The following is a 25,875-nucleotide window of genomic DNA, read 5'->3' as shown; positions in this document are numbered from 1 at the left end:
GGGCAGGCCTGTAAATTACTGGGTAAAAATAGGAGCTGTGCTTTTGTTTGCTGTATAGATTTGAGTTTTGTTATTTTCTTTTCCCCTGCTGGTGGTTCCTTCCCCTCCCCCTTACATTTGTTCCTTAGAGCCAAGGGTTGTCTCTGTGCTTTCTTGTGTGGCCACATGGAGTCTGTCCTGACAGCTCTGCTATCTCTTAGGTAGAAATGGAGATTATCCAGGCATGGCTGTCCAAAAGGAAAACTCACTGCAGGCAGATCTGCTTTGCTTTTTATTACTGGAGGTACCGTTTCATCTCCACCCCTGACTGTTCCTCTCCCCACAGCTCCTTTGCTTGGAGGAAGGTCATCAACATGACAAAGAAATTAACTGTCTTTTGTGGCCACAGACTTTAAACCATTAAATTATTGCTTATTTTTGTCTTTACTTGCCTGCATTGAGCTCTTTTTCCCCAGTGCAGTGAAAAGATAGAGAACTGTTCAAGCCTTCATGGTCTGACTCTATAATGGAATGGATCAGGATTGTTCTAATTCAGCACTAAGAGAAGATTTTAAAACACTTATCCTCATCACCTCTTCCTGATTGCTTCCTTGGTAAAATGTCTTCACTGGGATGCTGGCTATGACTTGCATCTTGGAGCTCTCTTCTCAAAAATCCCATGCTGCAGATAGAGAAGAAGGTCACAGGGTGGGAGACACAAGTCCTGAGAGGCAAAGTGAGGTGCTGATTTGAACCAGAACTGGCACTGAGCTTACTGTACCCCATTTATGGCCACAGCCACTGAACCACAGTGTCTGTCAGTTCTTTGAAGTTCTCCCTGGTAATCCACAAATGTGTATTCCACAAGATAAGTTCCCCTGTGCAACTTGGAGTCCTTTCTGTCCTGGGGAATTTTTAAAGGGCTAAAGTTTAGGACCCTGCATCCTCTTGCTCTGTGCTTGAGAGGAACATATCTTCATGCTAGATGTGAGCCCTAGCTTTGTGACACAACCACTGCTGTGAAGATAAATGTTTCATCTGCACTGTGACTCTGTTTGGTGTTAACAACTTCAGATTGGGATGCTTTGCACCAGAGGAAAACGCAGTTGTGTACACTAGGCATAAGCCCAGGGCATGGCCCTATTGCTAGTGCTCATCTCTCAGAGCCATCAGTTAGCTCTCCAGCAGCTTCCAGCACATGAGCTGGAAGCAACACCTGTCCTGCCACACACCAAGATCCCCACTCACCTGTGCCTGTGGTGTTGGTTAACTGAATGGAAACATGCACCACGTCCATTCTGTCACTGTTTACCTCTGCGTTCTGCAAAGATGTTGGTCTCATGCACACAAGCCCCTGCAGACCAGGCACTAAAAGATGCAGTTGCCTTCAGTGAGGTTTGTGTATGGATTTTAGTATCATAATTATGGCATGTAAACAAAATACCACTTGGTTATTGAAACCATACTCACTGAAGCCAAGCTCCCATGCGAGAGACACATCTGAGTTTAATTGCTGTTAAACCTCTGCGAATGTACTGTCAGTAAGATGCTTGTGTTAGTTAAGACAGATCAAAACAACTACTGCGATCTAGAGCTGATGCTGGAGATGGATCAGCTTGGGTTTTGGCCATCCCAGTGTACAACTGATTATCGGTGGGGCGTTTTCTGCAATTTGGCAGCTGGCAGGACAGTACTGTGCCCTACGCTCCAGCCTTCAGCCCCGGCTTCAGCCCCATCCAGTGTTTTCCCTTGAGCTGTCCTCTTCATCTGGAGGCCAAATGAGATGTGGCTCTGTGGAACAATGGAGCCAGGCTCTCTTTCATACGTTCAATAGCATTGCAAACAGCAGTGAAGCTGAGGTGGTGCCACAGGCCCTCTGTAAAGGCAGAACAGTGGTGATACTGGCTTTGCATGAGACGTCCACCCTGCTGGGCCCGCTTTCCCTAGTCAGCGCTGCTGCCTCTCCCACTGCTCTGTCATTGACAGCTTAGTTGCTCAGCTCTGCTGGTGACATCTGGAGTAAAAGCATACACAAAAGACTATACAAAGCAAAAACATACACAGAGGAATGAGATTAGGCTCTTTTGAGCCTCTTCCAGGCCCAGCATCCCCCAAAGCTCATTCTTTGCTGTGTTTTGTTTCTTGTGCTGAGAGGAAAAGATCCTGGTTGCAGAAAAAAAGATTAATTAAACCTAGATCTGATCCTTTTGCTGCTTCCCAGATCTTTTCAGAAGGCCCCTGGACCACAGGGCAGCAGCAGCAGCATGGTGGCACTGCTGGGGTCCGGTCTTGAGATCTCCTGGCCGTGGTACCATGCATGGCTCCTGATGTGGAAGTCCAAAGCACTTCCAGACTACATTTCTGCACCTGGCCACACTGCCTGCCTCACCAGATGAGGTTACTGTTCCTCATAAACCCTCCATGAAAATTTGGGTCCAGACCCCTGGGCTGGTCTGTGCTCCCCTGCAGCACCAATGGCCACAGGCTGGCAGGGGGCTGAGGGGTAGGGCTGTGCTCAGAGGAGATGTGACATCAAAGTCCTGGCCACACACAGAAGTAGATAGTCTACAACTTCTTTTTTTTTCTTTTCTTTTTTTCACAGCAACAGGGTGCCACCCTTGCTGTTTTTGGCAGTTCCCAGTGGGAATAATTACATTGTGCGTGCCTTAAATTCCCTCTTTTGCAATGACAACTGGATGCAATTTCCTTAGAAGCCTCACAAATGGAGCTCTCACATGGTTGGAAGCCATTCAGTAAGTGCTGCAATGTGTTTAGAGGTGGCTGCTTCTCAACAGGACCCCAAATGATGTCTAGAAATATTTCTATAGCCTATCATGCACTTGGGGACCTGCCATGAGGGCAATACACAGGGGTCTTGGGCAGAACCTTTCATCTAAATGCAAGCTTGATTTTCTGTGCTGCAAAATACTGAGACAGATTGTTGGAGGCATGCACTCATGTAAGACAGCGTGAAATGCAGACCTGAGGTTTTAGAGATTTCAATGTGTTTGGGATTTGGCTCAGGAAATGCCAAACCAGAACCAAAAACTGTTCTTGAGGTTAGATTGTGGTTCATATGTAGCATAAATATTACTCTTGCTGTTCAAAAGTTCCCCTGAGTAAATACAGAGAGCTAAGAACGTATCTCTGAAATGGCTTTTATGACACTGTGTTCTGTGACAGCAAAGGACTAGATGCAGCCCAGCAGGTCTGTTCCATTTGTATCACCCTGTGGTTAGATTCCAAGACTTAACAGAGAGAGCTGCTTAGGGAATCCTCTGCATTGCAGCAAAAAGCTTTGACTGTTGTTTTTGTGGTGGGATGTTTGGTTGGAAGGGGCAATAGTCATTTTGATCCCAAGACATGGAGAAAACAAGAAATATTTCCCCAGCAAAAAGTTGGACAGCACAAAGCAAAATGTCCTTCTGACATTGTAAAGTGCCACCTCCCTCCTGCCTTCACGCAGTGCTCTGCTTGAGATGGGCAGTGTTTGGTGCCACATATTCTCCAGACTGCTCCTGTGCCAGTGGCTGGCAAGACCTTCATGCCAGCACCCTACCAAAGTCCTCGGACACTGAGGGACAGCCTGCTGTGTGCTTCTAGCACACCTCAGGATTGCCCTGTCTGGGAACACAGGAATTAACTCAGTTATTAATCAAATGCTTTGGCCTAGTTGGAAGGCAAAGCACAGTGATCTGGGGCATGTGAGGATCTACCAGCACATTCCTGCCACTGAGGCAGGCTGGACACAGGGAGAACATGGATGTTTTTCACCAGTCCTCTAATTCACCTGGGCTCAGAGGACATCTCCATCCAGCCTCCCTGAGTCCAAGGGGTATCCTGGAGGGTGATGGGGACCTTGCAGGCCTTGGGTGATTCAGAGATGTTGGTCTAAGACACACAAGGAACTGCAGAAACTTTGCAGAAGAGACTGAGAGTGAGTTAAATGTGTGGTCACCCATGTGCTCAGATGCAAACCCTGCCCTGCAAAACTAGGAGTATGTGATGCCTAAGGGCTGCTGTTGGCTTTGAGGAGTTCATCAAGACTGTGTTGTATTTCTGTGGGTGCTGCAGGCTGGTATTTCACACAATACTGTGGACTGGTGCCCTGGGACTCTGCTGGGTTAGGATTTATGGAAGGCTGGGGACAGGGAATTAATGTCTCAGTCTCTATAGATCCAGTATAAAAATGGCTTTCTGTCTGCAGGATGGGTGAGGGAAGGTGTTGGACACACTCAAACCCATGGATAGCTAGAGTATATGATGGCTTCCCAGTCTCTGCTGTAAGTTCTGTCTGGTTTTCATACTCAATGTGGAAAAGGAATTTGCCCCAAAAGGAGGAAAGTAGGCTCAGTTGTCTCTGGTTCTCTCCCATATCCCTCAATGTTTGCTTATTCTTGAGGAGAATCACTGCACATCCAAGTCATCAAAGCATCCAGTACTGATAGTCAAAGTTCTGGCCTGGGATAGTCACAGCCAAAATTGGAAGTGGAATTGGCCACTTTGCTGTGGCCTTTGCAAGTGTTGGCAGCATTTGGAGTTGCAGCCCCATGTTGATGGTGCCTGTGTGGTCTGTTTACCCTCTATTGCTACTCTCGCCTGCCTGCTTACTTTGCATGTTATTTTATTTGTCCCAAGATGCGCTTGCGCATCTGTTCCTTATTTCCTGTGTATGCATTTGTTTTCTTGCTAAATACTGAAAGGAAATTAGATGAAATGTATTGAGGATCTTGATTTACAGCTTCAGCCTTTCCCTGAATCTCTTAAGAACTGTGTTCTCAACTCCTTCTCTCTACCCTTCATGACAAAGGAAGACAGCCCACAAAGGCACAGCAAGCTCTAACATGGACATGCGACAGACAATCTTACTTTACTGGCCATAGCAAATGATGGGAAATTCAGGCCCCATGCGCGATTCTGAGTTTATTTTTCTAATGTCTTTACCTACTAGTGCAGCATCATACACTCACTGCTCAGTTCTCCCACCAACACCCCTAATTTGTGTTGGAGTTGATAACAACGCTGGTGGTGATGTGCAGGGGCTAGCACAGGGTGCAGCTCATCCAGCAAAGTCTCCCATGATGAGAGGCTGGAACCAGGTACCAGATAGGCCACTGTCCCCGCACTATTGCTGCTGAAGACTTGTGTGGGCAGCAGCAGGCTTTCTCCTACACCAACACATGAGTTCACCAACACATTTCTCCTTCACTTAACCTAGGCCTTTCCTCACATTGCCAGTGAAACCATGAAAGTTTAGGGAACGGTGTTTCTCAGCTTTTGGAAAGATCTTTATTTTATGATTCTGCCGCTTGCCTCATTTGATGCTTGCCTAGGCTTGGGCTGGGGAAGAGAAAACTGAGGCAATACTGTGCCCACCACAACTGTACAGCTTTGGGGCATTTGGCCACTTCATGGCTCTAACCCACATACACTGGGGACCATCAAGGAGGTGGGAAAGATCTGGAGGACCTTTGGAGAAGGCAGCACAACTAGTGTTCTTGTCTGTGCTAACTCCTCTGGAGGGAATGGAGAGTAAACACCCCTCATCTTCAGTTTCACTGGTGTTCCCAGGCCTGCAGCAGACAAAAATTGCTGAGCAGACTGGCAACTGCCAGGAGGAGGATCCTTTATGTGCCTGGTATACTGCCTGATAAAACTGCTGTGAACAGTTTGTGGCAGGGCATGAGCTGTAGACCTCTGCAAGGCTGTCCCGTACCCTAGCTCACCCAGCTATCCTCTGATGCCATCCAAGCTCAGTTCTCTGCATGGAAAACCACCAACCATGCCAGAGAATTAAGTGAAATACCATTTCCCAGCTTAACAGACAGATTTGTTATGTATACAATGAATTACCAGCTCTTTCAGTGCAATAATTGTTCACACATTGTTTCCCTGCCTCTTTCACTGTTTTTTTATGATTCATGCTGTTTGGTTGCCCAGCTGACATTTCCAAAATGAAGTTTTTAAGCCCCAGCCTTTCTCCCCTCCCTTCTCCTCTTTTTGTTTGCCCAGTTTATGGGCCTGAGAGAAGTGTTTCCAATCATGATCATATCTTCATGTTTTGTTGACAAAAGGTCAACCTAGGAATAAGCCAAACTGGTTTTAGGAAAAAATATTTGCTTATTTAGTTAAGGGATATGTGTTGGAGATCAAATTTATGAGGGTGAAATTGAGTCTGGTTATTTAAAGGACTCTGAAATAAGAGCTTCCCACCCACTCACAAGGGGAAGAACAAGAGCTATAAATTGCTTTAGGCTGAAGGGAATGTAGAAATAAACCCAATTTCTGTGCAAAAGGTAATAGGATCCAAAGCAAGAACTAAAAACAGAGTTTAACTGACAGCAGCCCATTCACTCCCTCACACACAGCCCTCATTCCACACTACCATTCCTTCCAGAATAAAGGTTGTAATTTTCCCCAGTATCTGAACATCCGGTTCCACAACAACCATCTCCATCCATTGGCCAGGCACTAACTTGAACTCATGAAAGAAAGATCCAGCAGTTAGATCCTGGGAATCTGTTTTGTAGCATGCTTTCTCTAGTTTGCCTTCAAATTATAGTTCCAAATCAGATACTGTGAGCTGTGCCCATGCTAGGAACCCTACCCAACACAGAAATAGTGAGCTCTTCACTGAATTTTGCATGAGCAAAATGTGCTGAAAAAGCACATCTGAAGGATCACATTAAGGGATCTTTTTCCACTGAAAAGACAAGTCAGTAGTGCAAGAGGTTAAGCTGCCCTTTTTCACAGAGAATGTGAATTTGAAGAGAGAATGTACCATGCAGCTTGTGACTTCTGCTTCTCTTCTTATCACCTATGCACACATAGAATCATAGAATCATAGAATCACCAGTGTTGGAAAAGTCCTCCAATATCATCTAGTCCAACCATCCATCTATCATCAGTATTTCCCCACTAATCCCTTAGTACATCTCCTCCTTTCAGGTGATTACAGAGGGCAAACATACACACACACACACACACACACACACACAATTTCTTCTGCTTCTTCCTCTGTACATCCAACTGACAGTAAGTTGAATAGAGCCTTGGCCCAGTGCTGCTATTCTTACTCCTAGTGAGCTCCAAGCAGCTGTGAAAAGTCAACATTTTCCTCTTTCTCTGGCTCTTGCACATTTCCAGCTCCTTTGCGTTGTTTAGCCACATGCCCCCTTGTGGCTTGGGACATGAGATTACTTTCCTCTTTAAAGGTGACTATTACAAAATACAAATTGGAGCAAGACCTGTAGTTTAAAAAATTCTTCTAGTCAAGCCTCATTGATGCTGGATAAAGCACAGCAGAATGTTAAGCAAGTCTCTGCATTCTTAGATGGTTTAACTGGTTAGGGTTAACCCTACTACCCTTACAGATATCAGCAAATTACAGAGGGGAAAGAAGACAGAACAATGAAATCTGATTTGCTGTAAATTTTATGTCGTTTTTAAACAAGACAACAATATTGCTTATAGATACTCTGCAACCTTCGCTGTGTACAGCCACCATAGAACAACTCTACCTGTTGTAAAATGCTGTTGGGCACCATGCTTTGAAAGTTGGGCACAGCCACTTGTATCTTGGCTTACAGCCCAACAGTGAAGCCCAGTTATCTTCCAGCATAAAGGCAAAATGAGGAAGCTGCCTGAAGACGAGGTGATCCTCTAGCTGGGAAAGCTACTCCAGATATCAGACTCTTTCTGTCCCTTAGCAGACCATGCTTCATGTGATCTAGTCTGTGTAAAGAAGATTTGAAGGAAGTATATATCCAGGTTTATGGGAATGGAAGCTATTTCTGGCAGTTTAAAAAAGATTAAATTACTCATACCCGTGGACCACCTGGCCTATTCTCTCCCTAATGGGTGTCAGATTTTTTTCTTTTCTAATTTTTTAAGTTGAAAGCAATTGTGCGGTCAGAGCTATGGTATCTACCCACTACTCCACACCCAAAAATGAGCGCATCTTCACGTTTGTCTTTGGGGAGCAGCAAGGACACTAATCTAAGACAGGATTTTAAGTACCCAGGTACCAAGAGCTAACCAGGGTGAACTTTTCTTGGCACAATAACACTGCCTCTTCTGCCAACTGCACCTCCTGCTCATTTGCTGTTTCTCAGAGGCCCACCCAAGTGTTCCTCCACAGTCTGCCTTTTTCTACCCAGAAGAGATCCGGTCATTCTTTCCTCTCTCCCTTCTACCCCTAACACCACTCACACTTCTGGAGGATAAGACATTGATGGCATCCTTCATTCCAGATTCACAAAGTTATTCACAAACAAGATCCTCGACCCAGTGCCAGCATCCTTCAGAGAGACAAAGATTTCACTCACTGAGCACATCTTGCTTCTGTTAAACTAACCATGTTTCACTGCTGGGAAAGTTGGGCAGCAAGTTAGTGGCTGTAAACTGCACCAGGGAAGGTTTACGTTGGATATTAGGAAAAAATTCTTCTCAGAAAGAGTGGTGAGGCACTGGCACAGGCTGCCCAAGGAGGTGGTGCAGTCACTGTCCCTGTGGATGTAGCTCTGAGGGATGTGGTAGGTGGCCATGGTGGGGATGGGCTGGATCTTAGAGGTCTTTCCAATCTTAATGATTCTGTCATTCTAAGGAAATGCTGTAAGAAAATCAGGGCTGTGAGTGAATCACAAAAGGTCAGTAGCTGATTCTGCTTGGGCCTGAGCCTGAACTGTTTACTACGTATCTGCATGTTTTGAACAGCAGAAGGAAATCTATCTGCAGATCATCTGTGCTTCACAGTGTGTTTCCTTCTATGACGGCTTTGCAAGTGCAAATGCAAGCTCTCAGGCAAATCTGCTAATTTGGAGAGAAAAAATGGCTTCATCTGTTCTGCGGTGAGACACCTGAGCAGCCAAGAGAGCTGTTTCAGGAGGAAGCACAGAGAAGGTCTGTGTAGTTACAGCTGTGCTTTCAACACCAGAAAATAAATCATCCTTCCACCACAGACCCTGTTATAATTACCTTAGCATGTAAGAGCAATTAGGATGTTACTGAATTGCTGTTACGGAGCAGTCTGGAATGCTGTTTCCTTTGAAAAGGTGTAATGGGAATGGGATGGATGGATGAATGAGCGTATTAGGAGATTCACAGTGATATTCCTCTGGCATCCCACCCTATCTGGAGCTGATAGCTCTGCTGTTCATCCCCTGAAGAAATTCAGGAAAGTAAACCTCAGAGCTTCCCCACCTGTTCTGGTTAGGGAAGAAGGCAGAGATGCAGCCCCACACCAGCAGCCTGCTCTGCTCAAGGTGGGCTCCAGGGTCAAGAGTAACAGAGGAAGTGGCTCAGCACAATGCTTTGCTACCCCACAGAAGGAGCAGTGGCAAAACACCAGAAGCAGGAAACCAGACCAGACTGAATAGAGTGGGAGAAAAGACATGCCCAAGGGATGAGATACCATCCAGAGAGACCAAGGCAGGCTGGAGCAGTGGGCCCAGGTGAACCTCGTGAGGTTCTCAGGCATGGCTCATGTCTAGATGTTACGATAAACTGGATCTGAAATAGGTACTCAAGCAAAACCAGACGATCTCTTGAAACGCCCAGACTGCAGTTTCAGCAGACTGTGTCCAGCAAAAGCAAAAAGCTGAGATTCAAGTGGTATAACAGGTCAAAGCAGAAAAACAAAGCAATATATTTATGGTTGAAAGTGTGCATACACCTGCACATACATCCACACAGCTGCACAATCAACAAAACACTGCCACAATTCAAAAGTGTAATTAAACAGATTGAGCTGATGTATTGCCCTTCCCTTTAACTTAGAGAGCACTTTCCACATCTTCCCTCAGATTTCCTCTGAAAATGAGAGCTCCTAAGATAAAATAAACCAAAAACAACTGTATAATGTCTACAACTACACACAAATACATATGCTTAACTTTGTGCCCCAACACAGTAGAATGCACTGCTGTACAGATATCAAAATGTATATTGCTTTGCTCAGAGAGCTGCAAAACCATAACACCTTGCAGCCAGCTGCCCAAATACGAGGTGCTCACAGACCTTGTGGTGTTGATGCTCTATAAATTTAGGAGTACTTATTAGGTGAATGCAGAACTGGAATTTTCATAGCAGCAGAAAATAAGGATGGTAATGAGGTAAACACATGCTGCAAAGAAAGCGCCAGCTAAGTGTATGCTCTGTGCAGGAAACTGCAGCTTTAAGCAAGGAACTTCTTCTGGTACTCCTGAGCAAGGCCTGTGAGCTGGCTACAGGATGGCATGCTTGTTAATTACATATCTCTGTGTCCTGTAGCTTTTTACTGTACTGCAAACTCAGTTTGACAAGTAGGTGACCGATAGGTGTCATGATCCTTTGAAGGCTTTGAATAACCATGTGAATGCTCTTTTCCTTTCCAAAAACGTGACCATTACATGCACGGTTATAGCATCAGTTTTCTTCTGACCGTTCATCAGAGGCCCATACATACCCCCAATCACACAAGGATTCCCTTCTTGCCGATGGAGAGCTCAGGCACAGCGAGGTCTGTGCATCATGAGCTCCCCCTGGAGGTTATATGCTCTAACTTGTGGGTTTTAAAAGAAGTGGAGAGCTAACCTAATAGCACTGGGTCAAAATTAACAAGGACAAGGGGTAGCTGCAGAGATGTCCTTGCAGCCTGGAGCTGGCTGTTGAATCAGGAGCTGGATGTGGACGTGTTACACTGAGGGCCTGGATGATGGGATGGGCTGTATGGTGGAGGAGGATCATATGTTGAGCAAATTTCTGATGGCTTATACTAGATATTAAATCTTAGTCACTTCTTTTTCTAGCTGCGTCTTGAAGGTGTCTTGAAGCTGTCAGCATGCACAGCTTCAAACAACCTTTCACTATGAGTCTAGATACTATGTATTCAGAGAGAAGCTGTATAAGTGTACTGATACAGTCTACAGTCTAGAGTGAGAGAGCACTGAAGTTTTGGTCTTGACTTGGTATTGGTCTTCCTGTTTGTCTACGGTGGCACTAAAAGCTGTTGGGAATGGGCTGTGTAAGGCCCTGCAGTCAATCATCTTTCTTTGAAACAGGTTGCCCAAGGAGGTTATGGATGCCCCATCTGTGGAGGCATTCAAAGCCAGGCTGGATGTGGCTCCGGGCAGCCTGGTCTGGTGGTTGGCAAGCCTGCACATGGCAGGGGGATTGAAACTAGGTGCTCTTTGAGGTCCTTGAGCTCTCCTTATCTCTTTATGAACTTTCAGGTTTTGTTTACCCTGATGCTATTTTCAACCAATATCAGAAGCAAAACAGTAATGTCAGTTTAATTGCATAAAACCAACCTAAATTAAATGTCAAGCCTGGAAGTGTAGAGGTGTTTAACATCTTTATTTACAAAAGGAGAAATGAGTCTGCAGTTTTACACCAAATAAAGATAACAAGGCTAACAATAGAGGGATAAGGCAGAAGAATATGTGGGCTCAGGAGTCGGTTTTTTTGTTTTGGTTTGTTTTTTTTTTTTTACGAGTATTTGGAAGACAAACAACAGGACACAAAGCTCACAGCCAGCACAGCTGGAAAAGAGTCTGAAAACCCATCTCTTTCATCACTCAATGGGTGGTGAAAGAGTCTGAAGTAGAGCAGACCTTCAAGCTTCAGATCTGTTCTTGGGAGCTTGAAGTTTAGTAGCCATATTTCTCATTGAGATGCGTCTTGCCATCACCACTCTGATCTAAGGAACAAAGATAAAGTTCTAAGTAGCCTAGAACAACAGCATAACCTACCAAAAAACTAGCACAAGACAGATTTGTAGACAAGTATTATTCTCTAGCCAGCACCTGCCAGACAGGAATAAAACCCGGAATGGATACTAGAGACCAAATTGTCTTTTGATGTATAACTCCTCTTAACACAGCATTAATATTAGTGTCAAAACTTCATCTATTCCTGATTTGTTTCTCTTATTTTCCTGGGATCCTTATTAAGACAGCTGACTGTAGAGAGAGAAAAAGGAGCTCCCTCTTATGGATGCAGTTTACTTAACTTTTACTTACCTACTGCCCTTGGAACCTGCCCACACTGTAAGGTTGCAACAGCCTTAATAAAAGTTATAATCATGAATCTCCTAAATGAAAGTTGAGCTTTGATCTCATTATAGAAACTCCTACGCACAAAAATAAATTTTCAGTTTTGGAGCAATTAAGAATAACCCCACTTCACTAAAAACACTCTGGAATGAAGGTGTTCAGTTTTAGCTCATCTTCACAAAAGAATTAGCAAGATTTTTCTCTAAAAGATGCCCCACAGTTTGTATTTACAGAAATCTGCGGAACACTTTCAGATTTCACAGGCTTCCATAAGAACTGGGAATGCTGAGGTTGCTGGAATATTTATCTTTAGTGAAGTTTTAAGCTTTTCTTTCAGATGTGTCACTGTATGCAAATACAGTTAGGTCTCCCAAGTGTTAGAAAACTGAAAACCAGAGTTCAGGTGCACCTGACCATTGAAGTGGAGCTGCTATAGACTTGGTACCGTATGGTGCTATAAGAAATAAATATGGAGCATAACAAGCCAAAAATTGTTGTGTTCTCAGTGAAGTATTCCCATGTTACTTTTTCCTCAGTACATTACAGGGACACCCTGACTATTTGTTAGATTCTCAAATTATATGAAAAAAAAACAAAGAAATAGTCAATACCTGCAGGAGGAATCCAAATGCAGTAGTCTGGGTCATCATCTGGGTATTGTGAGGAAAAAAAAGGTTGTTGGACCTGCAGAAGGAGAAGAGCCTTTTAAGGTGCTGTGCCAATTCAGCAATGTGTCAGTCAATAAATCTCTCATTAATCCAAATACAAACACTGACAGATAAGGATTATTTCTACAATGGTTGTGGACTAAAACAAACAGTAAACACTCTATTTCAGTTTATTTCCAGTAGTGTTGCAGAACCAATGGTTAGACTGGATCTCTGAAGATTGTCTAGTGCAGAGTCCCTCTCAAAACTGTCTATTGCCAGCACCAAATCCAGTTATCAATGGCATTCAGACAGTAGAGCTGGGCAGACTAGTCAGGGAATATGAATTCAGTGCAACATTCCACAACTTTACTGAGTAACAGAAGTATATTTGAGAACATTTGGTTTCAAAGAAAGCTCTCCACTTGCTTTCACAGCTACACTTCCAGACAGTTTGTCTCACTCTAATATTTGGCAGTGTCATTCAACACTGAGTTTCTTTATGCAGTGCAAAGCTTTCGAGTAGGATTTTGAAGTACTTTGGTGCTCTCATAGCACAGTCCCACCAAAAACTTCAGGTTTAATGTGACTCGTAGAAGTACACTACCTGTTATATACTTTTAAATGAAAGTTCAGCTATAACTTAGTTTTTCAAAAGAAAACCAATTTTTGTGAGGTCTTACTGGCATCACTGCGATATTTAAAGCAAACAAAAATAAGCTACCGTTGACACAGCTGTATGACAGCTTTTTTGTCACATCAGCATTTTCTTGATGCCTTTTGTTTTCAACACGTACAGGTAGCTCACAAATAAAACCATACCACTGTAAAGTGAAAGGTTTCAGAGTTCAAAATGTACCCACTTAGCACTGATTTGCATTACTCTGTAGTGTTGTGACACAGTCCTAAGTTACGCAGTTGAAGCAATTTTTCATTCCCTCAGAAAGCTTTCTTTCCCCAAGTAAACCTCTAAGAGAGTTCTTCTGTAACACTAATGTTTCTAAAAAACATTATACTGGAGCTGAAGAGTTTCTAAATGCGGTTTGAAAAGAGCCACTTAAAAAAAAATAACAAACAATTGCTTTTCCTGTTTTGTACAATTTGAATGAAGATATTCTTCAAATAGCTGAAGAGAAAAAAACATAGGATGACTTCAGGTTGATATTTTCCATGCAAGATCTGAGCCTGGTAGCAGGCAGAGCCTGCGGAAAAAGTGATTTGTAATGGGAGAGCGAATACAGCTAAGCCATCTGGTATTTGGAGAATGCTCAGTGTTAGAGTGAACTCTGTACTGATGAGAGGTGCTGACTTGACTGCTTCAGCATGAGAAGCTGCCTTGTTCTACCATATCCATAGAAATGGTGTATTCTGGGCTCTAACAGGCTAAGTTTACCCTTACCTTCTTTATATTTCAGGCCAGTAAGAAAGGATGATTCTAAAGGCCTCGTCTCCAAAATCCTTGGGTCCTTTGCCAGAGCTAGTAAGAGCAGCAGCAGCATACGCATGGTACAGGCAGTTAAGTTTCTTTAAATAGGTGGAACAAGGCTAAAACTCAATGGCCACTACAAAAAACTATCATAATGCTCAGAACTCATGGCCCACCAACTAGAGTAATTGTCTCTGGCAGCCAGCATAAGGGTGGGATGCACTGTAAAGGGAGGAGCCTCACAACAATCACTAGGCTAAGTGAAAACCATCAGAGAAGTTCCTTCCCACCTTTTCCAGGAAGGCAACATTTTCCTCTGTCCTAGAACATGGAAGACTCATACTTTACATTTTACTGCAAATCTTATGCATGGAGAACATGTTATTTGGTATATCCACTCAAATTTAATAATAATTAGGTTGCAAAAAACAATAGCCGTGTTAGATATCTTACCGTATCTCAGTGAAAGGAATGAGGCTTGGTAATGGCAATACAGACTAGCTACAATTTTAGTCCAGCATGTCCTGTGTCAGTCAGTGTTTCCCAGGCTTTTCTCCATGAAAGTTTTGCAATACCACTTTGAAAGCCCAGAGATCACCTACGCTCTACAACACTTGTGATGAAGGAAAAGAAGCAATTACCAGAGGCTTAACTTCAGCTCTTCCAAGCAAAAAGCTAGAAAAATAAATTTGTGATTCAACTGGGAAGCCTTGTTAGCTTACTTCAGCTTTGCAGAACACCCCTGTTATGCTTGAAATACTGTGCTTTACCTTCTCACCAGAGACTTCATGAGCTGCATCCAATGTCAGTGTGTAGTTCTATGTTACTATTACTATTTCACTAACGAGGAATCTACCAAGTGATTCCTTAAAACTCCTAGGCTGCAGGAGACACAGTTGTAACTGACCTTGCTTGAAGTATTAGTTTTCTTAACTTCCTCAGATGTCTCTCTGGATTCCTTGCATACTGCCTCAGACACTGAGGGGGAAAAAAAAAAAAAAGAAAAGATTTAAGATGCATTAGAAACTTATATCAGAAATAAGCTCACATGAAGACGTATTTCCTTTGGAATACATCCATCACAGCTCACTACATAGGACCATCATGTTTTTTCTTTATCATTTTACAGTAATGTAGGTGAGAGGAAGTAAAAGAAAAGTATCTCTGACTTTTTTGCCTCTTCATCTATGAGATACTGACCTTTCTGACTTAAGTCTATGGACATGATGATGAGGACAGGAAAACATGCACTAAAAGAACTTGAGTTAGGGAAAAAATAGAAAATTCAAACAGCTCTCTCCAGTTGCTCGTTATACACACACACACACAGTGTTCATTTTGAGAACTGACTTTTTTGTGTGTGCACATTCAAGTAGAGGGGTAATTTGGGTCATTAAGAGTGCTAACTAACATGATATAGTAGTGGACAGTACAGAATGGCAGAACTTCCCTTTTACAAAGTGACACAACTTAGTGCAAGAAAGTAAAAGGGGGGGGGGGAATGCATTATATTTACAGTCCTAAAAGAATTGTTACTTTTTTTTTTAAAACAAAGAATGTCAATGCAGTTAGTGACTATGAAAAGCAAAACAATCCTTCATTCTGATTCTAGAGTCTAAAATAAGGCTTAGTTTCTTTCTCCTAATAAGAAAGCACTAATTCCTTTAGGCAGTTTCTGAATGTAATTGCTACTTTACTGCAGTAATCTAAATTGTACATCTCACCTTGAGGTTTCTCTTGTGAAGGTCCCACCTGAGATTTATTCCTTAGTATCTTTGGCTCAGGCTGAAAACTAACTCCTGTTAAATACATAAAAGGAGTTAAGTGAATGCTATGCAGCAACTCCAAGTAGGAGTGCTAGCATCCCTGAGGAAAACAAACTTAAAAGGAACTCTTAGCTACGCTTGTTTCAGGAAGAAGTTTTCTCTTAGAAGTCCCTCACATTACTTCATCTAAATCCATTGCAATACAGTAATAAAGGAAAACTTGTGATCAGTTAAAACATACTTTTCAAGAGCAACCTGCCCAACATTCTGACAATTAGAATTCTAGAAGGTAGAATTAGGTTTCTGCCACCAAACACACTATCATTACTAAGCTTTTACATACATCAATACATTTGGCAGGGGGGTTGGTCTTGATGATCTCTAGAGGTCCCTTCCAACCCCTACAATTCTGTGATTCTGTGATCAAGTTAACTTAAAAAAGGATGTGTTATAGACAAACTACATAGGTACAAAGGAAATACCTCTTCCTTCCTACTTATTAAATTACTTTCCTCCTTACAAGCTGCTAAAACTTCACACAGGCATTTCTTTTCTTATGAAATACCTCTCCCTGCCAAGAACACATTACATTTACTATCACATGGACACTCACCCTAATGAAAGCGAGACTTATCAAAATATGACCATTCTTGAGTCCAGGAGATTATTGCTGTTTTACCAAAAGTGTGGAAAAACTGACTGCCAAGCAGAGTTCCAACTTGAGCCAAGTGAAACTCACCTGTTTCTCCCCTGCTTCCATACAAATGTTGGATTCATGGCAAAAATCTGTAGAAAAGCTATAAGCTGTTGGAAAACCTGTGACCGAAATCTTAGAGGATTCCCATAGCTCTAGACAAGAAAATCAGCAGTTCCAGGCTCAGGTTTGCTACTGGAAAAATCAAAACTCATCATTTACCGTCTTGAAGAGATTCTAGTTTCTCGTTATTACAGGCAGAACCATTGGGACCATTTGCTTCTTTTCCTGTTGCTTCCTCTACTGTCACCTTCATCTCCACATCTGATGTTCTGCTGCTTACTGCATCTACTTTCTGCTCCTCCTCAATTTCTTCCTCTTCTTCCTCCTCCTCCTCCTCCTCAGGTCCATCATCTTTCATTTTTAACAAACTTTCAGGAACATGTGGACGCTTGTCAGGCAACTTCTGCACGACAAACAATTGTGCATTAATACGAGGATAATATGGAAGTAGATGTCACCAGTACTTGTTACAGGACAAAGGATGGATGTTACAGTCACAGGTAGAGAACACTCACAGGATGAAAAATAGTTAAGTTGTAAAGGAAAAGATATTGGCAGAGGTGGAAGAGGAAAAAGGATGTCTAACCCATAGTTAGAGAATGCAGGCTTTTCCCAGGAGCAACACTGAGTCTGACAGTAAATGCTTGCTGCCCTGCACATTTCTCCACTGCTCCAATCTTGCTCCTCCATGGTGTTTTTGTACATGTGATAAAACAGTTTCCACCTGCAGGCTCCATAGCCTGAGATGATGTCTGAGAACTAGTGCCTGACCCAGAGCACTTACCCCTAGGCTTCCAGTTTTCAGCTTGAATTTGCTCCCCCCTTTCATAGCACCGAAGAGAGGGAGGGTAATCTTTTTAGACTTGCTGTTTGCTTCCAGACTGTAACTCCCAGTCCTAATGAAAATTAGATACAGAGAAAAGCAGTATATAGAGTATCAATGAAGTCCTATATTTACAAATGCAAACAAATAAAGATGTTTGCATAAAGACTTGATTTCTCTCACTTGCAACATTTAAAGAGGAGCTTTCAGGAGATGACTCCTCCATCCTACATGTCTGTTTTAGGAGTCAGACACTTGTCATAACAGGAGAGAAAAAAACACCTATCTCTCTCAAATTCAAATGCCCTTATATACTTACATATGTATAATATGTATGTGTATACATATAAACACTCAGAGGCCAAACCTCAATTTAAACAAGTTAAGCAATTAAACCTCTAATTAAACCTCTAAGTTGCCATTAGCAAGTGATGAGCCCAGCACATGCTCCCATGAATAGCTGTGCAGTATTTGAACAGCCACTGCACTTGACTTCTACCTTTCACAAAATGAGTTTCATATTGTAAGTAGTACTGTAAAATTCTTCAGTTCCTTCTGGATACAAATTGGGAAAAATAGTTTAAAAAAAAAAAAGAAAGAAAAAAAAAAAGAAAAAGCTGACACCAGGCTTCCAGCTCCCATCTGGGCTTATCTCCACCTGCAGTGCATCTACCTTGGCCACAGAAGCAGCAGTGGCTCTTTAGGGACAGGGCAGGCAGTTGTGAAGGCATCGTTGCTTTTGCATTTGGAAAACTGTCTACTTAATGGGAGGGTGCACAATTGCCCATAGAAAGTAACAACAGTGATTTTTTTCAGACTTTATCCAAAACTTACGAGGGCTTCAGCTCAGGCAGTTCTGCAGGCTTGACGAGCTTTATTAACCCTTTCAGCCTCTGCTGCTCCTTCTTCAACTCAAATGACCGCAGATGAAGTTTCTTTCGAGTCACGCTGTCTAAGGTGCTTCCTGATTTTATTTCTGTCATGAATTCGTCCAAGGAATCTTGAGCTGCTGGCTGGGATTGGCCTAGGCAAGATAATGGTAAGAGGCATATTGTTGTGAGGGGGGAAATGAGACTAAAGGGAGGAATATAACATATACAGGAATGACTATCTTCTCTGGAAGATCTTTTTGAATGGGAAATAATGGAGGTTGACAGATCTGGAAGGATGAAAACATTTCTCCTAACAAAGCCTAACAGTAAATCTTAAACCACTTAGATATCAAAGCCTCTCAAAATTGAATGTTTATTTACGAGCAAATCTGTCCATAATGTACATTGGTCATCTCAGTTCAAGATCTGCTGTCCCTAAAAAAAAAAAAGTGGCTGTTGGGTCCTTTTTGTAGTCACAGTCCAAAAATAAACACAGCTACAATGTATCCCACACCACTGCATGGGGAATCCTGTTTTGGCTTTCCTGGAATGCTGATGTAATTACATCTGCAAACCTAAAAATGAATCACATGATGCTGCCTCCCATCTCTGAAGGACTGAGTATGTATGAGAATGGTTTTCTACAGCCACATAAAATCTACCTGTGTTTTGACTTGATTTTGTAACAAGAAAACATTGCCCTGTACTTGGGGGGGCGAGAGGGGAAGGCAGAGGTGGAGAACAACAAAAACCAACAGTCCTTTTACTTCATCTTATTTCAGATATTAGTATTTCTATGCATATTTGACTAACTAAAATACAACTCGAGAGGAAAAAGCTCAAGCTCTAACAAGTAAGAGAAATAAATACACAGTTCTAACACAAGGAATTTATAAACAAAGCAAACCAGGAAAACTTTTCCTGGACTTGGACACTGCTTCAAATGTTTTTATATTATGCTCAAAAATAACTTAGAGGCAAAGAAAAACATTGTTGCCATTAACACCTTTACACAAGCAGTCTTCTGCTGTTCTACTTTAAAAATTGGCAAACCTGATATTTATTTGCAGCTTTACAAGCATTTATCTTTTTATGCACACGAATAATTGTGACTAGTGAGTTAATTTAATTCAGCTGTAGCTGATTAAGTAGCACTTGCAATTTTAAATATGCACAAATCTGAATTATTGTTATGAGTATATACTTAAGCAGTTGTACGTGACATGAAATATTTACACAAAAGTCTAATAAGTCTAACATTTTCCAATGTACTCAAATGGAAAGGATGTTTCTGATTTGGAGACAAAACCTAGTTTGCATTTTGCAATCATAAAAAGCCACAACAATAACTGAAGACACACAAGATTAATAGGCTCCAAAAGACAAGAGCATCCATCTTCAACCACATATAAATAACAATGAAATGTTATAAAAGCTCAGACATAGTCTTCCCTAGCTGCGTGTATGAACTTAGATAGAAATGATCATTGAAAAGTCAGTTAATAAGCAGTCTGAATCAGCCAGCAGAAGCTGAGAGGAACGACCATTTAATTGAAGCATTGAATTGCAATGGTAGCATTTCATGTCTAGTCAGGTAATTCAGAAACAGCTGAAGGAACTGCAGTTTCACAGCTCACTACTTTAGTCCCAGACCAGCGTAAGGGTGCTTCACTGGATGATCTTCACTGTGTCAGATGAGCCTCTTAGCAAACAGGTTTCTCTGATTCCACCCACAGTGCCTTACATCAGGTAGTTGAGCACACAGGGTTACTTTAGCATACAGTATCTGCTGCAGCCCTTTTCCAAACTATTTAAGAGAAATTTGATATTGCTGGGAGGTGAATCAATCCTGGCTATTATACTTAACATTCCAGGGAATAAAAAGCTATTGGGCTATTTACTGCACCATCAGCTTAGCAATAATTTTCCTCTGAACTGGCAACCAAAAATGAGACTGAAAACCTCTGTGTGTTCTTTTTTGGTTTTGTTTATTTCATTCAGTTGTGTCAGTGAATTAAGAGAAGCCAAGTCAGTCTGTTTGTAGTTAGTTCTGAAAAACTCTAATGGACAATTTATGAACTTTCACAGAGACTTTTTCAACAGCCACTTAATCTCGCTGAGTGCTTGGTGAGAGGTGTTGCAATTTAGCCACTCATTCACTCATTGGTCTCTCTTAGAAAGAGCCAGACAAAATGCCTTACAGCTCTGAAACTATATGTAATGCTGCAACTGTGCCAGACAGCTCCAGAGAGTACATGGATCACTCACGACCACTACGTATGCTCCCATCTTAAAGATGTATTCCACATCTCTGATTAACCTGAGGCAACCAAAGAAATCTGAGAAAATACAAGCAACTAAAACACACACACAAACTCCTGGCAGAATACTTTGTTCTATCCTGGCCTAGTTTTAGGAAGTTTGCATTTGATACTGAATCATTTTGTATTGCAGCACCTTACAGGCTGTTAAAGCTAACTTTTGAGTGCTGAAATTGCTATTTTTCTGAGGCTTTAAACTAGCTATATAACAAGCTACAATTTACCAAACTATGACAACATATCATTGGAATTATATGGTGTTAGTAGCAGTCTATAAATGAACTGATTCTTTGTTCTCCTAGTCTGTATTTCAGTCATCCTTGTTGAAAAACAAGAAACAAAAGCTTCATGACACATGAGAGATGGGAATTACCCATCTCACACCGTTAGCTTCTCCTACTAGTTAGTTGGTCATGAACTACTTTTCAGTAAATTCACTTTGAAAACAGTTATTTCAAAGGCACTGAACTGATCCGTTGACTCAGTGAAACAGTAAGGTTTTCTGAACTGTCATTTAGTAGAATCAATCATCAACACAAACATTCATTCAAATGTGTTTGGGTGCAGCTCTGAATAACCAGGAAGGAATGCATACACGTAATTCACAAAAGAGCTCTGCTGTCAGATTGCTGTCTTCTTGCAGATTGCAGGTTTGCTGAAGAAGTTCTGACAAAAACGGCATTGCCGCCTTTAATAAAGTTGATTTGATTAGAAAGCTTTTTGTATTGTGAACCAACCTAAAAAAGGTTTCCTTCATGCCTTCCTTTTATTCCACAAGTTGTTATCAGTAATTTAAATTAAAATGTACTTCTTTGTGTAGAATGCTTTACAATTAAAAGTTACTAGCCGATATATTTTCCCACTTAGGAAGTGGTCTGCCTTCATACACAGACATAATCCTGAAAACCCGAAGGATTCCCTAGCTAGCAAGCTCAGTGAGCTTTCCTTTTTAAGATGCACTTGCAATGAGAGAAGTGAAATGAAAAATACTGTCTTTTCTCTTTCAGTCGTTGGCTTGTCCCTTATAAATGGCTCTGGAAGAGATAGAAAAATGCAATGTTTGAATTGGGTCAGTTTTGCTATTATCGGCAGATGAACAGTAATAATGTTCACCCTGTTATGTTCCAGGTATGCTCTCCCCTTTACCTTTGATGTGGTATACTTCTGGAAAAAGTTGCATTCATTAATAAGTGACTAAACATACAATAGCACATAAATACTGGATGATGAGCACCAAGCACCCTCCTTCAGATAACTCTGTTACCTGCACACTTTCCTGCCCTTTTATGAAAAGGGGATATGAAAAAATGCACTTAAGCATGATTCTATGATATACAAAGATGCATTTTCATTTGTTGTTTCTTTCTTTTTTTAATGAAAAGCACTACAATCAGAGACTTTGTGTCCTACCTTTCCCTGAAGCCTTCAGCTTTTCTGTTATCTCAGAGAGCTCATTTTCAGCCTCCTTTAGCTTGGTAACCTATGAGAAAAAAAAACACACTTGTGAGATTTTTACCTTCTTAAAGATTTCCTTCTAAACGTTCCTCAAATAGCCTATCACATTGTTTCTATTTTTCTGTTTCCTGATTTTTGATCAGGAATTTGTGGGATGAAAAACATATTGTTTTTAAAAATGATCTAGATTATATCAGAAAGTTATTTGAACAGTGTGAAAGAACTTCTTGAAACACCAGAGAACATGTAATGCTTTTAGAGCTATGTTCTGCCATCATTACAATCCTCCAAGCCTCCCTACACCCACCTCCTTGCTCCTCCCACACCCTATTGCCTGTGTAGAACTTACAGTTCACTCGTCTCTCCTAGTCTGGGACAAATTAAAGACTGTATACAGTGACAGAACCTCAAGAACTGAACCCTCCTCTCTGAAGAAGCTGAAGCAGTTGAAGACTACTTCTTTGCAGGCTAACTTGGTTTTAAGTTATGACAGTTCCTGGTAACAAGGCAGTTCATGCTCCATAGCAGTTATCCTTTTTGCATAAGGTAGCAGATAGGTATCAGTTAGTACCAGTCCCAGTAATGGTTTGTGTGATGTACATCAAGTGTTATGTCTAAGTAACAAATTACTTTCTGATACTAAGGTTTCCTTTAGATCCAATTCTTTTTCTCTCAAGACTTTAAAAAAGCATTGCATTCTATAACCATCAATGTTAACCTGGTCCATTAATAAAGATCTGAAATAATACTAGAGGTCAGGCTAACAACAACAACAACAACAAAAAAAGATCTGGAAATGTTTTTAAACTTCCCTTCTTAGTAATTATACATTCATTAAAGAATAGGCCTGGCATGTCATAATTACTCTTACCAGTGAGTCATAAGTCTCTGGTTTTTCTTCTATTTTACCAGCTTTTTTCATTCTGTTCAGTCGCTTCTTTTCTACAGCACCAGTTCGATCAAGGAAGGTGTCATCATCACTGTCATAAAAATCCTCATCTTCCCAATTCTTTGACTTCCTTTTTCGAGATACTGGGAAAAGTTTAAGGGAGAAAGCAAGGAACAAAATGATTTGCAGGCCACTGAGAAGTCAAAGAAATTCAGTAGAGCAATCTTGAATTCCTAAAGCTTCAGGTTTTTTTAGAACTAGCTCAGCATTTAACAGGTTATTTACCTGCTTCTTGCCTCAATACTCCCCTAGCATCCAGTAGCCTGCAAGCTTCCAGTGCACACTGGATCATTGCTTCTTTCTTCTTTCCTGAATGGAGAACCTCTGCCACCAGCTGCTTCCCTGATGCATCGTCCACAGGCAATCTGTTCAGTTCAAAGGATTACAGAACAGCTTCAACAGAAACAGCTTTTCATGGATGCTACTCGCATATTGTTTGTCATGCTGACATTGTTTCTTCCACCTCTCTATAGTCTTCTTTTGTGGGTTACCTATTTTTACATTTCATCTGATACACTACTAACCCAAACACGAGCACGCACTTTCTAAGCTTAAGTAGATCTTTATTTTGCTAGCCCAGACAAGAAATCTTCCTCCATTCACATTCATCTTGTATCTACACAACACCAGTAACAAATACTTTGTGCCATACTGAAGCAAAGCTTCCTTAAGAAAAGATGAGATGTTGTGCCTGCTATTTGAGACCTATCCTGCTTACTTCTCACCTGCTCACCTTCTCCTGCTTAGCAAGAGAATGATGTTACTGGCCAGTGGAAGGGATTCAACAAAAACTACATTATACCATCACATAACTGAACTGGGGTGCATAGTAGAATAAATGCTTTTTTCCATCTTCTTTTCCATTAGGAATTAAAACACTGCTTCCTAGTTTCTTGTCTTGCATTTCAATTTCACATATTTCTGAAAACAAGGGGAACTGAGAGAACCTGCAGTCATGTTTTCCCAATTTTCATCTTTCAGTAGTATCAAATGCTGACAGATCTGGAAAAAGTAGTAGACACTAAAGTAGACACTGATCCTTGACCTTTTCAGTATCAGGACTTAAGTCTAATTCCAGCTGGCTTCCTTGGCAAGCATGATAGACAAGTAGTTCCTTCAGTTTTTGTTTGTAAACTCAATGAAGCCAGTTTCTACGTACAAAAGTGAATGAAGTTATACATACTTAACCCTGCATAGCCAGCTATTGTGCCCACGATCATCATATTCGTATTCTAACTCTTCTCCTGGAGAGGAAAAAATGAAAGTTGATGTAGTTAGCAAAGATGAAGTAAGAAGGAATAAACTTTAGAGCAGAGAAAATTTGCCTTTTTCTTTTCTTTTTTTCTTCTTTTTTTTCTTTTTTTTTTTTTTTTAGGCCATGTGATCTTCAGTTGATAGTAAGCTCATTTGGACATTTTTCACAATCAAGGGTCTTTAAGTGATCTCTGTTTGGTAGAACACAGATCAAAGAAAAAAAGAATCTTGCACCTGCAGGCATAGAAGTAAATAATACTGAGGCAACAACAGTTTGCATTTTGGGTTTACAAATATTGTTTCCCTTGAAGATTAATTTCTCATGTTAAAAAGTACCTAAGCCATTGGTAAGTTTAAATCCATTCACTGTCTTTCAATACTTTCCAGTTCTATCTCCTGAATAGCACCATCTGGAATTTAATGGTTTGGGACTTTTCAATAGTTTCTAAAGATGTATGTGATTTGAGTGCCACTCCAGAGAAACACAAGGTGCTCTCTGCAACTTCCAGTTGAGAAGTTAGAAATTAAAAAACACCAAAACCTTGACAAAACAAAAAGCCCTGCCCACAATGAAAAGTTTTACTTTCACACTTTAATTCCCAGAGAAAAATGGGAAACACCCAACTCTACTAAACAAAAATAATCTACAAGTAAAAAATACCTTCTCTGTCAAAAAAGCCCTGCAGAGCCTTCCTGGGATCCTTCATATAGAAGGCATCTTGTACATCCTGAAATTCAATAGCAATAGGGTTTTCTTCAGCCTCATCCTCCTCAGCATCCTCCCCTGGATGAGCAACATACAAAATAAAAACAAAATGGTGAAAAGTTAGAATGAGAACACCAAAAAATTTCAAATATTGTCATTGTGTAAGAAGTATGAGCTATATTATCTTACAGTGATAAGCTTTAGCTGTTTCTGTATCCAATCAAAAAACACTTATTAGTTATTCTGTGTTAAGATACAGTTTTGCACGTCAGTGCTGTTTCTGCACTTTCAAGGGTTTATGTGCTTACACATTTTAACTCACAAAACAATCCATTTTGTACTGAAAAGCTCATTAATAACTATTTAAGATGTGGACTTCATATTAAAAACCTGAAGACAGCCTCCTTGCATAAGCAGTCTCAAGTATTAAAATTCCACCTGTCACGCAAAGACATCAATGTGGGAAAAAAAAACCAACAACACTGCATAAACTAAACTCTCAGTTTCATGTCATTTCTGAAGTACAGACAAACCCCCTTTTCCCCAATTTAAAAAAAACAAAAAAACTCTCCTTGTTTTGCCTTCTCACAGCACTCCTATTTTTAAAAAGGGCCGATTTGTACTCAAAAACATTCACTGGTGTATGGAAACTGCTGAATCATGGCTTGAACCTCTGATTGATCACCTGAGGTGAGCAGTGAGTCAGCCACCAAGCAAGGCAATTCACCTGTGCTGCTGGAAGGGGTGGAGCCTGGCTCCACCTTCCTAGACCCCATTTAAGAGCTGACTCCCAGTGGGGAAGGATCTCTCTGGAGATCCCTCCTCTGCAGCTTTGCAGCAAGCCCAGGATGTAGGTAAGCTTTCTATCTATTCTCTTTTTATTATTAT

At 41.3% G+C, this 25,875-nt stretch overlaps 2 protein-coding genes across 2 annotated transcripts in view; one reads left to right on the top strand and one right to left on the bottom strand.

Annotated features, from left to right (window-relative positions):
* Positions 1–11,292: 11,292 nt before the first annotated feature.
* Positions 11,293–25,875, bottom strand: part of LOC122184088 (solute carrier family 4 member 1 adaptor protein) — a 16,151-nt gene continuing 1,568 nt past the window's right edge. The window contains exons 3-14 of the mRNA XM_042878651.1: positions 24,943–25,065; positions 24,211–24,271; positions 23,253–23,392; positions 22,950–23,110; positions 22,034–22,103; positions 18,265–18,454; positions 17,392–17,503; positions 16,767–17,010; positions 15,809–15,883; positions 14,992–15,062; positions 12,623–12,695; positions 11,293–11,656 (exon numbers count right to left, since the gene is read on the bottom strand). Of these exons, the coding sequence (XP_042734585.1) occupies positions 11,607–11,656; positions 12,623–12,695; positions 14,992–15,062; positions 15,809–15,883; positions 16,767–17,010; positions 17,392–17,503; positions 18,265–18,454; positions 22,034–22,103; positions 22,950–23,110; positions 23,253–23,392; positions 24,211–24,271; positions 24,943–25,065 (1,370 nt within the window). The 3' untranslated portion in view covers positions 11,293–11,606. The remainder of the gene's footprint in view (positions 11,657–12,622; positions 12,696–14,991; positions 15,063–15,808; positions 15,884–16,766; positions 17,011–17,391; positions 17,504–18,264; positions 18,455–22,033; positions 22,104–22,949; positions 23,111–23,252; positions 23,393–24,210; positions 24,272–24,942; positions 25,066–25,875) is intronic.
* The window catches only part of SUPT7L (SPT7 like, STAGA complex subunit gamma), a 21,871-nt gene continuing 21,799 nt past the window's right edge, over positions 25,804–25,875 (top strand). Inside the window, exon 1 of the mRNA XM_042878675.1 lies at positions 25,804–25,841. The gene's annotated coding sequence lies outside the window, so the exon portion shown is untranslated. The remainder of the gene's footprint in view (positions 25,842–25,875) is intronic.

This window comes from Lagopus leucura, unplaced genomic scaffold (genome assembly GCF_019238085.1).
Source record: "Lagopus leucura isolate 7727_CA_CO unplaced genomic scaffold, USGS_WTPT01 Super-Scaffold_73, whole genome shotgun sequence".
In the NCBI taxonomy this organism is placed as follows: Eukaryota; Metazoa; Chordata; class Aves; order Galliformes; family Phasianidae; genus Lagopus; species Lagopus leucura.
This window is presented reverse-complemented; position numbering and strand designations above follow the sequence as displayed.